This window comes from Erpetoichthys calabaricus, chromosome 16 (assembly GCF_900747795.2).
Source record: "Erpetoichthys calabaricus chromosome 16, fErpCal1.3, whole genome shotgun sequence".
Lineage (NCBI taxonomy): Eukaryota > Metazoa > Chordata > Cladistia > Polypteriformes > Polypteridae > Erpetoichthys > Erpetoichthys calabaricus.
This window is the reverse complement of record NC_041409.2, coordinates 91,020,070-91,034,272: the sequence shown is the minus strand read 5'-3', so window position 1 is coordinate 91,034,272 and position 14,203 is coordinate 91,020,070. Positions and strand designations below refer to the sequence as shown.

Here is a 14,203-nt window from a genome sequence, read left to right as displayed (position 1 = left end):
GTCATCCCACCCCATGTACAGAGGGCACGCACCATTAGCTTGGCGTGTTACTCTTCGTTTGAGTTCAGGTGTGCCCATAAATAAGGGTGATGGGGGCTCACTGAGGTTTTGCAGCGAGGCTCCCTTTTTTTGTGCTTCTAAGAGCGTTCTAAGTGTCCTGCAATGCCATTTTCTGTCACCAGGTGGCTTCTTCGTTTTCGTTCATTTGCAAGTCATGCGGCATGCTGCAGCTTTAGTCACTATAGCGCCTTTCCGAAGTGCACAGAGTTTGTGGGGACCATTGGTTTTACTCACTGGAGTTAAGGGCAGGGGTCCATGCCAGCTGTTGCCATCTCATAACGAGGGTGAACCCGGTCTGAACTCGCAATGCAGGCTGCCCCCATTGTCGACGTTGGCCTGGCGCGCACAGGTCAGCGGGAAGGTCTCGGAGCTGCACCTCCGCGCTCGGCTGCCCTCCATCTCCTTGCTGAATCTGGAGAACTCCGGGGAGGTGAAGCGCCGCAGGAAATGGGAGCTCAAGGTGGCGGCTATGCAGGCCTGCCGGGGTGGTGGGGTGTGGCAGGACCTCCTGAAGGCTGAGGCTGGAAGCAGTGGGGGGGACTGAGCTGAGACACTCACGCTAAACCTGGCTTTGCGGTAGCTGGCCGGGGAGGGCGTCTGGCTTCTTCTGGATGCATTTCGGTCCTTCGACTCCCACCTGGGGCTGCGTGGTGATCCATTGGCAGGCTCCGTCTTCGTTCTTACCAGTGGGCTCAGTGGCACTGCCCTTCTGTGTGGCGAGTGCTCGGGTGTTCCCTGCCGCTCACCCATTTTGAAGTGCCTCTGGAAGACGGCGGGCAGGTGGTCTTCGCACTTGTTCTGGAGCTGTTGGGTGAAGCGCTCAAGGAGTTGTTTTGGAAGCCTGTTGGGCCGCCTCTCCTGCCTCTGCTCCTGGTTCAGCTGCCCAGATGACACCTGCCATGGCAGAGATGGCCGGCTTCCACTGCTGACCTGCCCCGTTGTTATGCCCAGCCGCTTGAAAGCTCGGACGAGGAAGTCCAGGATGTGAGTGTGGCCCTCGCAGGACGCGTATGCCAGGGCGCCGTTCCCCCAGGCGTCTGTGATTTCTGGGTTGGCGCTGAACTGCACCAGCAGCTTGACCACGTCCAGGTGGCCCATCTCACAAGCCAGGCTCAGTGCTGTCCTGCCGTGCTCATCCTGGCAGTTCACATCTGCTCCTTTCTCCAGAAGCAACCGAGCAAATTTCATTCTGCTGCCAGCCTCGGGCAGAGTGACGGCGTACATCAGAGGAGTTTTGTTGTTCTCAGTCTTGGAGTTAATTATCCTGCCATCCATGGCATCGAGGACAAAGCGTGCCAAGTGCACCTGCCCATTTTGCATGGCATCCAAGAAGGTCTTGGTGCCGGAGTCCTGGCACAGGTCCCTGGGTCTCAGCATGGCTTTTCAGTCGGAGTATGCGGGCAGGTGCCAGAGTGGCGTCCTCATTGCCGGGAGTGCAGCTTCGCTGGAGCACAGCTGCTTTTATATCTTCTGTTGGCAAGGAAACGGCCCGCGGGGAGGGGCTACGAGTGATGCTACGGCAGAGGTGTGCAGCAGGTGGTCTCGGCCCCTCCGCTCAGCTCGGCAGGCAGGTGAGATCTTGGAGGGAGGAGTAAAGGGAAGCGGAGGTGTCTGGGTCTCCACTCACAGCCGAGCGTGTACCTGTACAGAGCCGCACTCGCATGTAACAAGATGGACTCCCCCTTACACCCCCCCCCCCCCCCAGTGTGCAGGGAGGTCCAGACAGGCCTGTTCGTACACACACACACACACACACACACACACTGATGCAATAACAACAATTTATTTCTTGTGCAGCCCAAAATCACACCAGGAGTGCCACAATGGGCTTTAACAGGCCCCGGTTTTTGACAGCCCCCCCCCCCCCCCCCCCCAGTCGTCACTCCCCAAGAAGACAAAAACAAAAAAATGCTTTTAGGGGGAAAAAAAAACGAAATCTTGTGAAGGGCAACTGAGAGAGAGAGAGACCCCCTTCTGGGTAGGGTGGGCACACAGTGGGGTAATTACACAAAACAGAACACGAGTAATCCTCTTCACAGAGCTCGATGGCCAAACTGTCAGTGCCACCATGTAAAGATAACAGTAACGTCCACCCTTCACTGTTACACACACGGTGACACGCAGGGAGTGCCTTCTCACTCTCACACACACACACACAGTCAGCCATCGCCTTTCCTGCTCACAAACCGGCCCGTCGACACACTCGCTGCTACTCTTACACACTGACTCTCCCGACCTGTCGCACTAACTCTCACATCTGTACGCCCCATCTCTCTTACCAAGGCCGCACTGACAAACAGGGACTCGAGACCTTGACCCCGGGTCACTAAGACACGGCTGACAGATGACACAAGACCTTGAACTTGGGTCACGATGACAGAACACCTTGAGCCCGGGCTACCGAGACTGGCAGTACCCTTCACTGTTCCTTTAAGCCGGACTGTTCCCTGTCCTTTTAGTGTCTTCATTATATTCCTAAACTGATGACACCCCATGGCCCTGACACCCAGAAAGGCAAAAGCGGGTGTGCGGGTGGACATTGGCGTTTATTTTGAACGCTCTGTAATCTCTTTTCGATGGAGCTCTAAATGTACACCTGGCTTTATGCAGAGGTTAAACGTTCATGTCGAGTGCCATTGGGCAGTGCCCGCTCCTTCTTGCACTGCAGGTTCAGCCCTGCTGCAGCCCACCACACAGAGTTACAATGTGAAGGGCGCTATACGCTCCCTCACATGTGCAGTGAGTATTTCTACTCCATGCCCGCTGAAGCCCTCATTTTTTCCTCTGTGGCCTTGCCACCCGCGGCCCTCCTGTCACCTGCGCTCTGTTTTCCTCTCCTTTTTTTCCCCACACGTGACACAGTTGGCTCTTTCAAGTGCTAATTAAAGTGCCACCCTAGGAGCGCACACTCACACTTTCCATTTTGATGAACTAATTGTATGTTATGAAAAAGCAGGGAGGCTGTCTCTGATGGCAGTGCGGCACCTCGCCTGGAGGAGGACCTGGAATGAGCGGACTTTAATTAGCAAATGACGCCATGCTGTGTCCTACAAATGTCGGTGCCATGTGAGCCGCTGCTAGGAGGGCCACACGCATGGTGAGGTGGCTGGCGTTGTGTCCAGTGGGGAAATCTGATAGATCTTTAAACACATGTGGACCTCACAAACAAATGGGGCAAATGAGTAAAGTGTGACTCCAGGGCAAAGCTCACAGACGGGGGGGCGCAGAGCATTCAGACGATGAATTGACCAAGTGTACACCGGTGGTCTGTTAATGAGTGTGTACCACCACCTGCCCTTTCAGTTGTGCACAGAACCAGGTGAAGGTTGTTGGGCTTCCCAGGTCTTTCACGTGGTCCAGAATAATAATAATGATGATGAGTAGTGTCCATTCTGTTAGGGTGGGCTTTATAAAATATCCTCATTGAAGCCTTCTGATGTTTGGTCAGGTCACAGGCAGACATCTATGGTATGGCCACCCGCTATCGATCGATGTGTCATGTGCTCAAACGCCTATGGGGTTAACCGATGGGTTTGGTCAGATCAGTGGTGGGCTTGATGAGCTACGACACCTACACAGAGATCACGGCTCCTCCATGAGGCAAAGGTACAGCCAGGTCTCAGGTGATGGGCACCTTCAGCTAGGCTTGAGGTGGGCTTCACGTGCTGCGTGTTACCTTCGACTCTACTTACTTCTTGCCCTTTCTAATTTGTTTCTGAATTCGTGGCAACGTTCTGTCTGGTGTGGGGTTCACATCCTTGTGTTCTGTCCTCTAAGATGATTTCTAGCCATTCAGTTACTGTATGTTAGATCATTTTCTTCATGTTTTGCTCTCTTCCCGATGCCTGTGTGAAGTTCTGTGTGTTTTGTGGTTTGGGTGGTCCTCCAATAGTCGGGGTCACCTGCCCATCACTGCCAGGGTCTGCCCTGTAAAAGTGGGGACAACAATGCGCTTGGCAGTCAGTTAATGTTTCCCACTGTGATTCTGTTGTGGTTTGTTGGTGTTTTTGAACCTGTGCTTATTGGGACTTTGTTCACCTGGGATTGACTTTCCTGGCAACTCCTTTACACCTTTTGGGCTCCACAGAGCTGTCTTTTGTTCAAGAGCTTCCTGAATAACAACATCTTTTTATTTTATAACAATCCTGTGTTTGCCCTTAAGATTGGCGCAGATTAGACGGTAATATCGCCCTCTAGTGGGTACTTCTCAAAGTTTTTGTGACTTTGTACTTGGGAACTCTCAAGCTCATACACTACTTTAGTTTAATTTTGCTTAATTGGTTTAGCTTTGTCTCATGTATTCATTCATTTTTATTTTTTGGAGTCTGTTAATCATCCACCTTAACAAAAGGACAAGTGTCTCTTTGTCTGTCTGTGTGTCTGTCTGGTCATTCCAATGGCTGGCACATCACACACATCTGTAGTAATAAAATGCTTTGCAGTTGTCTATTCAACAGATGGTGCATCAAAAACATTAACACTGCTTTTACAAATCCCACATCAAATGGCAGAGACACATACAGTCATATGAAAACGTTTAGAACCCCTCTCAGCCTACATAATAATGGACTCTCCTTTCAACAATAAAGATAACAGTGGTATGTCTTTCATTTGCTAGGACCATCTGAGTACTGCGGTGTTTTCTGAACAAAGATTTTTAGTGACGCAGTATTTAGTTGTATGAAATTAAATCAAATGTGAAAAACTGGCTGTGCACAAATGTGGGTCCCCTTGTCATTGTGCTGATTTGAATGCCTGTCACTGCTCAATGTGATTACTTGGAACACCAAATTGGTTGATGAGCTCATTAAGCCTTCATAGACAAGTGTGTCCAATCATGAGATATAAAGGTATTTAAGGTGGTCAATTACAAGTTGTGCTTCCTTCCCTTTGACTCTCCTCTGAGAGTGACAGCATGTGATCCTCAAAGCAACTCTCAAAAGACCTGGAAACAAAGATTGTTGAGTCTCCTGGTTTAGGGGAAGGCTACAAAAAGCCATCTCAGAGGTTTAAACTGTCAGTTTCAACTGTAAGGAATGGAATCAGGAAATGGAAGGCCACAGGCACAGTTGCTGTTAAACCCAGCAGGTCTGGTAGGCCAAGAAAAATACAGGAGCGGCATATGTGCAGGATTGTGAGAATGGTGACAGACAACCCACAGATCACCTCCAAAGACTTACAAGGACATCTTGCTGCAGATGGTGTACCTGTACATCGTTCTACAATTCAGCGCAATTTGTACAAAGAACATCTGTATGGCAGGATGATGAGAAAGAAGCCCTTTCTGCACTCACGCCACAAACAGAGTGGCTTGTTGTATGCCAATGCTCATTTAGACAAGCCAGATTCATTTGGGAACAAAGTGCTTTGGACTGATGAGACAAAAATTGAGTTATTTGGTCAGAACAGAAAGCGCTTTGCATGGTGGAAGAAGAACACCGCATTCCAAGAAAAACACCTGCTACCTACTGTCACATTTGGTGGAGGTCCCATCATGCTGGGGCTGTGTGGCCAGTTCAGGGACTGGGGCCCTTGTTAAAATTGAGGGTCAGATGAATTCAACCCAATATCAACAAATTCTTCAGGATAATGTTCAAGCATCAGTCACAAAGTTGAAGTTATGCAGGGGTTGGATATTCCAACAAGACAATAACCCAAAACACAATTGGAAATCTACAAAGGCATTCATGCAGAGGGAGAAGTACAATGTTCTGAAATGGCTGTCACAGTCCCCTGACTTGAATGTCATTGAAAATCTATGGGATGATTTGAAGCAGGCTGTCCATCAAATTGAACTGAACTGGAGAGATTTTGTATGAAGAATGGACAGAAATACCTCCATCCAGAATCAGACCCTCTTCGGAGGCTATAGGAGGACAGCGTCATATCTCTGTTGGGTGCCCACATTTATGCACCTGTCTAATTTTGTTATGATGCATATTGCATATTTTCTGTTAATCCAATAACCTTAATGTCACTGCTGAAATACTACTGTTACCATAAGGCATGTCAGATATTAAAAGGACGTTGCTACTTTGAAAGCTCAGACAATGAGAAACAAAAATCCAAAGAATTAAGAGGGGGTCCCAAACTTTTTCATATGACTGTATATTGCAGAGATCCGATATCATATATATCATAATATATTATATACATTGCATATATATATCAGAGACATATATATTGCATTTGTCATTCCAACAAGTGGTGCATAACAAAATTTAGCACTGCTTTTACAAATCCCATACCAAATTGCATACAACAGAGGCATATACACTGTATTTGTCATTCCAACAGATAATGCATCACTAACATTAATACTGCATTTAAGAATCCCATACCAAATGACATATAACAGAGACATATGCATTGCATGGTGCACTGCAAACATGAACACTGAGGTCTATGTCGATTAATTAAGATTTAAACACATCTTGGGTAGCCCAGCCAGTCTATATATAAAAGGCTAAAAATCTAACCATCTTTCTCATGATTATTTGCAAACTACTGGGGCTACAACCTTGATCTTGGTCTACATCGAAAACTGGCATTGCAAAAAAATGTGGGGAATGGCAGGCTCAGAAGCTGAGATCTGCCTGTGGGCTTATTACAGCTAAGTAAGTGATCAGCAAACAAAGTGACTCGGTATAAAGAAGAAGAAGACCAGCAACATCTGCTGAGTGTCAAGCAGGTCGCAGAGGCTGAACAACACCATAACAGGAAGAAGAAGCGCAGCACCATCTACTGAACGTCAAGTGAGGAACACAGAATGCTATTTAATTACTGAGATGTGGGCCATCAATTCCTACTTTTAGATCCCACTTTTGTTTGGCCCTGGTGAGTATTCATGGATATTATGGCTTCACTGATTTGGACATTGTGTTACTTAACACCACCACTGCCAACAACAAATGAGACCCTCAACTCCACATTCTGCAGGCTTACTGGCCACAGCACTTGACTAATAATTGAGAGGCTGATCAAGATCAGGGGACTCCAGTCCTACTGCTGTGGGTACAGGTTTTTATTCTAATTGTTTTCACAATTAGTGAGCAGTTTCTGCTTTTATTTGACTTCGTTTCTCTTCATTTTAATTGTCTTATCTTTTTAAAGCCTCATTCCTTTGAATTGCTTCATTTTTCCTTAAATGGCACCCAGACACAAATTATATGTGAAGTTAGTGAGCCAACAGGTGACCAGCTGAGTCAGGTCCTCAAACTCCAACCAGTTTCTTAATCAGAGCCTGATTCTTGTTATTAATTAAACCTGTTATTTAATTTATTAATGAAGTTATTTAATTTCTTGACATGTTGTTACTCTCTTTCTGCCACAGCAGACGTTTCCAAAACTGTAAATTTTCTTTTTTCTAAGAACACCATCAAAATGTTCTGCGGACCTTTCTTTTTTTCAGATAGCGTGAGGAGAGCACAGGTTAGCAGATCATCTGTTGGCTCATTATTGAGGGATGCGAGTTTTAATAACAAGTCCATTTAAATTAATTAGCAGAACAAAGGGGTCAATAATGAAGAAAACAGAATGAAAACGTGAAGCCACTGCAGCCATCCAGGACCAGAGCTGGAGACCCTGATCAAGATAAATGGCTCAAGTTCCCAGAAGGGGCTGCAGTAACATGACCGAGACCAGGCATTGTCTTGTTCTCCAAATCCTCCATAACAGTTACAGTTGTGGAGCTTACTACTCCAGAGTAGGATTGGATTCAAGAAGCCAATGAAAGGAAGAGAGCAAGAAATGTAAAGCCAGTGGAGCAGCGCAGGGAGAGTGGGACGCAAGTGGGGTCCGAGCCGATTGAAACGGGTCTGCAGAGGGTTCACTGGCCAGTCCTTCTGCAAAACACGTACCGTCCTTGGCATCAATGGGATGACAAGATTAAGGCAGTAAAGATAAGGCACAGAGGCTACTGGAGTGGATTAGGAGAGGAGAACCATGGAGGAGATCGCAAGTCAGGGCTTCATCAACCCTGGCAGAGTCACTTGGATGGGGGAGTCTGATGTTGAAAGACCCCAAGAACATCACTGTGAAGATGTGGCAAAGAAAAAACAAAAAGAGCGTCCCTGTGTTTTGGACAACTGTTGAATGTTGGAAGCCTTGTGCTCAAGTAAACAGTTTTTTATTTTGTGTATAATTGCGGTTAGTTTAGTACAATTTATTTTTTTTTATTATTAACTTTGCGGCATCTCTGCCCCGGTAAGATTCCATAATGGTACATCCTTCTACCCAGCATTCAGCGGTGCAATCAAACAAACCAATCAGCAGCCTTCTTTTATATTTGCTTCTAATTTAGAGGTCTGAATGCAGTAATGCTGTGAAAAAGTCTTAAGTACTCTTAAATTATATTTATTTATATATATATATATACAGTACATATTGTCTTATGTTTATCTTTGTCTTCTGCTTTACCATGTCCAGAGGATATTTTCACCCTCTCGGGAGTTTTCACGTTATTGTTTTACAACACTGAACCTCTGCAGATTTAATTTGTCTTTTTTGACAGTGATCAACACAAAAAAAGTGATCAGCAAACAAAGTGACTCGCGTAAAGATGAAGAACACCAGCAACATCTGCTGAGCGTCAAGTGTCAAACTGAACACAGATCTCTGCCAAGTGGTCCACATGACTTACAAATGTAAAGCAACAAATAAGCAGCCACCCCCTAGACGCCAGTATTTAGTAGATGCACCTTGGGTAGCCATGACAGTCTGTGTGCTCAGGATTCTCTCCATCAGCTCTGCCATTTCTTCTCATTCTTCTTTGTCAAACTGCCTTTTGTCAGGTCCATTAGATAGATAGATAGATAGATAGATAGATAGCAGCAGCATACTGATAATAACAATATTAAATTAAAGAGTAATAACAATGCAGGTGTAACAGTCAATAACTTTGTATAATGTTAACATTTACTTCCCCAGTGGAACTGAAGAGTCACATAGTGTGATGGATGAACGATCTCCTCAGTCTGTCAGTGGAGCAGGACTGTGACAGCAGTCTGTCGCTGAAGCTGCTCCTTTGTCTGGAGATGATCCTGTTCAGTGGATGCAGCGTAGAAGAGGGTGCTCGCCACAACCGTCTGATAGAACATCTGCAGCATCTTATTGCAGATGTTGAAGGACGCCAGCCTTCTAACTGAAGTATAGTCAGCTCTGTCCTTTCTTACACAGATCATCAGTATTGGCAGTCCAGTCTAATTTATTATCCAGCTGCACTCCCAGGTATTTATAGGTCTGCACCCTCTGCACAACAAAGTAACAAAGTCCTTGATGAGGTCCCTATACTACTCCTCCTGCCCACTCCTGATGCAGCCCACCATAGCAGTGTCGTCAGCGAACTTTTGCACGTGGCAGGACTCTGAGTTGTATTGGAAGTCCGATGTTAGACTGAGATCTGAACTCTGAATCGGCCACTACAGGACTTTCGCGTTGTTCTTTTGAAGCCAGTCCTGTGCGACTTTGGCTTTATTCGTTCTTGGGGTCACTGTCTTGCTGAAACACACATCTTCTCCCAAGCTGCAGGTTTTTTGCAGGCAGCATCAGGTTTTCATCCCTGATATCCCCGTATTTTACTGCCTTCATATTACCTTCACAAGCCTTCCAGGACCTGCTGCAGAGACGCATCCTCACAGCCTTATGTGCCACCACCATCCTTCATGGTGGTGTGTTTTTGATAATGTGCAGTATATGACTTATGCCAAACATGTCACTTAATGTGATGGCCATAAAGCTCAATTTTAGCCTTCTCAGGCCATACAACCTTCTTTGAGCCGACTTCAGAGTCTCCCAGATGTCCCGTGTGTTCCTCCTCTGCTGCTCTCCCATAAGTGGTGAAGCACACGGGCACAGATGTTGTCTGCACAGCCTCTCCAATTTAAACGGCTGTAACTTGTAACTCTTTCAAAGTTCTCGTTGGTTTTTTGGTGTCCTCCTCTTGCACAGTCACTCAGTTTTTGTGGACGGCCTGCTCTAGCAGATTTCCTGCTCTGCCATACTCTTTCCATTTTGTCACGATTGATTTAACTGGATTTTCAAAGACTTTGATGTTTTCTTGTCACCATTCCCTGACTTGTCACTTGTCATGGAGTTGCTTGTTGTGTTCTTTTGTCCTCATTGCGTCGGTTAGTCCACCATACTGACTCACCATGAGTTGGCCCATCCAGATGAGGGGCATTTAGACGACAATCAGCTGAAACCCCAGACAGACAGGTGACCTCCATTGTACTTATTCTGGGACTTCTAAAACCAGGTGACCACACCAGTGATGATTAAGGGGCTGCATACTAACAAGATCAATGATTTTCTGTTTTACTTTTCTAATTAATTTATATCACTTCACACAGATCCATTTGCACTTTGACATTGCAGAGTCCTGTTCATCAACATCAATAAAAGCCAAATTAAACCCACGGAAATTCACAGATACTTAATAATGGAATGTGAAAAATTCTAAGGAGGTAAATACTCTTTATAAGCACTATAACCCAAAAATTAATTTTATTTCTCTAGATAGCCAGATTGTAACGGCACATCTTTAAGAAATGTGATCACAGTCCATGCCTAAGTTAAAGATTTCCTTACTTTTTGGCAAACCTCGCCCTGCCAGCACTTCAGTGACTTTTCCACTCCTCTCAATGGCTCCTACAGCACAACAGCTTGACGTGTACAGATGCTCTGGGGTGAGGGTTGCCCTCCCATGACAGAGGCAATGCCCTGGTGCACAAGTGCTGTTTGAAAGTGAAAAACATTTGCTCTGCCCCAGCGGGCTATTTAATAGACTAATGCAAGCTCAATGCCATTTGCACCTCTGCTCCTGGCACAGCCTCCTGCCCCCAGAGCTCTAAGTGATTCAGTAATCTTCAGTGGCCCTGGGCGCCACACCCTCAGGATCCGAACACCAGCTGGAGCTTTTAATTGTCTCCCCTGAAGGCCACGCCGATTTGTGTCATTTAAGGAGTCCCTCTTCATCCCGTAGCCCTGCTTATAAACAAGCTCTTTTCCAATCCCGACAGAAAGAAGGCATGACTCAGGCCTGCTCCACACATCCAGCGGGGCGAGGCGTGTCAATGGCTGCAGAGCAAAACATCAAGCTGAGTGTCCTGAGATCACAAAGTTTTAGGCTGCCAGCAGTAAGGAAAGTTGATATTGCAAAGCTTTACTTGCAGCAGCCAGGAGATGGCATAAAATAAAAAACACATCTCAGTGCCAGGAGAGTGGTTAGTGTGCAGATGGCTCCATCTAAGAGACGTGTGCATGCCAGCAGTTGAAACACTGGGCAACTGACTTGTCAGCCTGATGGCTTCATGTTAAGAAATATCTGAGTGGACATCAGCAATGCCTAAGCAGAAATGTCTGAATGCCACTGGCCAGAAGACTTACAAAGGAGACAGCCATCTGGAGACCAAGCAGTAGTAATGTCCGAGTGCTCGCCGCCAGATGACTCAATGTCACAAATGTGAGTAGAAGCCTGGACTTGAGGACAGAGGGCCCAATGTCACGGTGTGCTCTTAAAAGAGCCACATGGGAGCAAGATGAAGACCGGGCACGAGAGACGGTGAATGGGAATTCTAGTGGGCAGATGAAATCTTGAAGTGCCCGTGGCTTGGAGACTGGTCGTAAGAAATGCCTAAGTGTCAGTGGGCACAGGTCCCAGCATTAAAGTGGTCTGGAGTTTGAATGTCACTAATGCCAGGACTTGCTGCCTGAAGACTTTCAACAAGAAACACAGATATTGTAAACTAATGGACACTTTTCTGCTGATGTGATAATATGGCTTCAAGTGCTGAACTGATCACCTGATGCACTCCGTCACCTGGTACGGAGAGTCCACCACACAAAGTTCAAAAATACGAATATGCAGAACAATGGAGAAGAGATTCCTTAGGACCCTGGTGTCTGTATGCTTATGAAGGTTTCAAAGTGTTGGGTATGACAGGAAAGGGGACACTATGAGCACAGACTGTATTTCTGGAAAATATTTAAAAGAATTTAAAATCTGACGCAAGGCTAAATTCAAACATAAACAGAGTTGATAACAAATGTGTAAAACGGCGAAGAACAATATCTGCAGGTGTCACGTGTGATCACTGCAAAGACACAATTAGAAAAAGCTCATTAGTGCTGAACAGAACATCAAACATCTGAAATGGGCACCAAGCCCATTGGCTTGATAGTGTGTGTGTGTGGGGGCCCGGTCCTTGAGGTACACATCTAATTAAAAAGACAAATTAGCTAATTAAGTGTTCCCTTTTCATCTCCCATCTGTAGCGAGTGGGTGCCTGGATAAATGCAGGCCTCCTCCTGGGGGGACATTGGGGCCTGCGGATGACTTTGAAGCTCTGCCTGCAGCTTCTTCAGAAAAGTGTGCATCAATTACTGAGTGTTTCTGCTGATGGCCGCTCACATCCTGTCTGTTGCTCTGGAAGCTTCCCTGTCTCAGGAGCAACTGTGCCTCACACATGTGTAGTCAGTGGTCCCCCTAGTGGCCAAGGTGTGAAGCAGTCACAGGTTCATCTCACGTTATATTGCCACATTCTCAGGCTTTTTATTCAAATATATATAAAATCAGAAGATCACAGATTCAGTATTAACCACTGAGTCACTGTATGACCAACAGAAGAACAGTTCAGCTGAAAATTCTTAAACAAACAGAAAAACAATTGTAACGTGCTGTGGAGAATATATTTTTTTATTATAGAAAGACACTATATAAAATTAGAAGATGTCTGGTTTATTTCCCACGACCGCATTGCATAAACTGGTCACTGACCTTACCACTGCTTGAATTCTAGAGATATCCGAAATGTTTCTGTACAATGAGTATATATATATATATTTCTTTTTAACAGTGAAATGTACCATATAAAATAGAAGGCCACAGATTTAATCTCCGCTACTGACTCAAGTGACACTGTTTTGACTCTGAGTGAGGCATTAAGCGTGTCAAGGAACATTCTGAAAAAATGGAATCCCTTGTGCTGTTCCTGAGAAGCACTTTAAGATGGCGTTCACTGTAGAAATCGTACAATCACTGGTCCAGCCCTCGCTAATAAGCCTGGTCACTAGCTGTATGGAGCTTACATAATCTCTAGATGGGTGAAAAATGTAAAGGGTGACATAGTGATGATGTGGGGAGCACAACTGTGTCAGGGCCCTAAGGAGATGGGTTCAGTACTATGTTGAGTCTTGTCATTACTGTTTGGGTCAGTCAGTACATTCTATTTATGACAAAGCAAATTTCCTCTAAATTGCGCCACCTTCCAAGAGGCATAAACTTAACTGGAGACCATGTGTTAACTAAACGGGGGTATTTATGTGAATGTGTCCTCTAAACTAGCATGCCATCCAAGGTTAGTTCTTGTTTTTCTCTTGATGTTGCAGCTTCAGAAAATGGATGGACTTTTTTACCTGCAAAAAAACTCTTAACTTGAGTAACATGCCACTCTTGGATTCTGAACCTCTTTGCTGGACGATGACAACAAAGTTTCCTTGGCACAGGCTCACTCAGTATACTGTTATCTGCTGCTTCTCACGCTACACAACTTAACATGTCCTTAGAGAGTCCCCCAAATAAGCTCAGTAGCCCCCAGCACCTTTAGTTACCCCTAAGGATCCTGTACTTAAATTGTGAGAAGCACTGCTCTTACATAAGACAGGAGTTTTTTTAAGTCCTGTGGGAAACGCCTACAACTGATTATGGAAAGTTGAATGGAAACAAGTGACATTCAGCTAAGTGCTTTGTGACTCTACCTGTGGAAAAAACATTTCAGTCTTACTTTTGAGCCGCTTTGCTTTCTCAGTAAAGTGCGGATTTACATGACCTCAGGCAGTGACATTCCAAATGTCATTTTTTTTCACTCAGATAGATAGATGCTATCTAAATGTCAACCTAATACTTTCCTCGAGTTGCCTTACAGCATATTTCAACAGACGTGTGATTGGTTTCTTAGGGCTTGGACACCAAGATCATGATTGGTGGAACTCAATTATATCTTCAAATCAATACCAAGGTACATGGATTAACACTGCCTGCAGTGGAATGGTATATCTTCTGAAAAATAAAAAACAAAACAAGGTTATTATAGTTTTGCCTTTTTATATTAGTTTTTATTTCTATATTTTTCCTGACCTTACTTGG

The 14,203-nt window shown here is 45.5% G+C and overlaps 1 protein-coding gene across 1 annotated transcript; it reads right to left on the bottom strand.

Moving 5' to 3' along the window:
- Window positions 1-102: 102 nt before the first annotated feature.
- LOC127526012 (uveal autoantigen with coiled-coil domains and ankyrin repeats) lies at window positions 103-1,512 on the bottom strand. Its single transcript, XM_051919826.1, has one exon. The coding sequence runs from the start codon at window positions 1,435-1,437 to the stop codon at window positions 334-336; it is 1,104 nt and encodes a 367-aa protein (XP_051775786.1). The 5' UTR covers window positions 1,438-1,512; the 3' UTR covers window positions 103-333.
- Window positions 1,513-14,203: the final 12,691 nt, after the last annotated feature.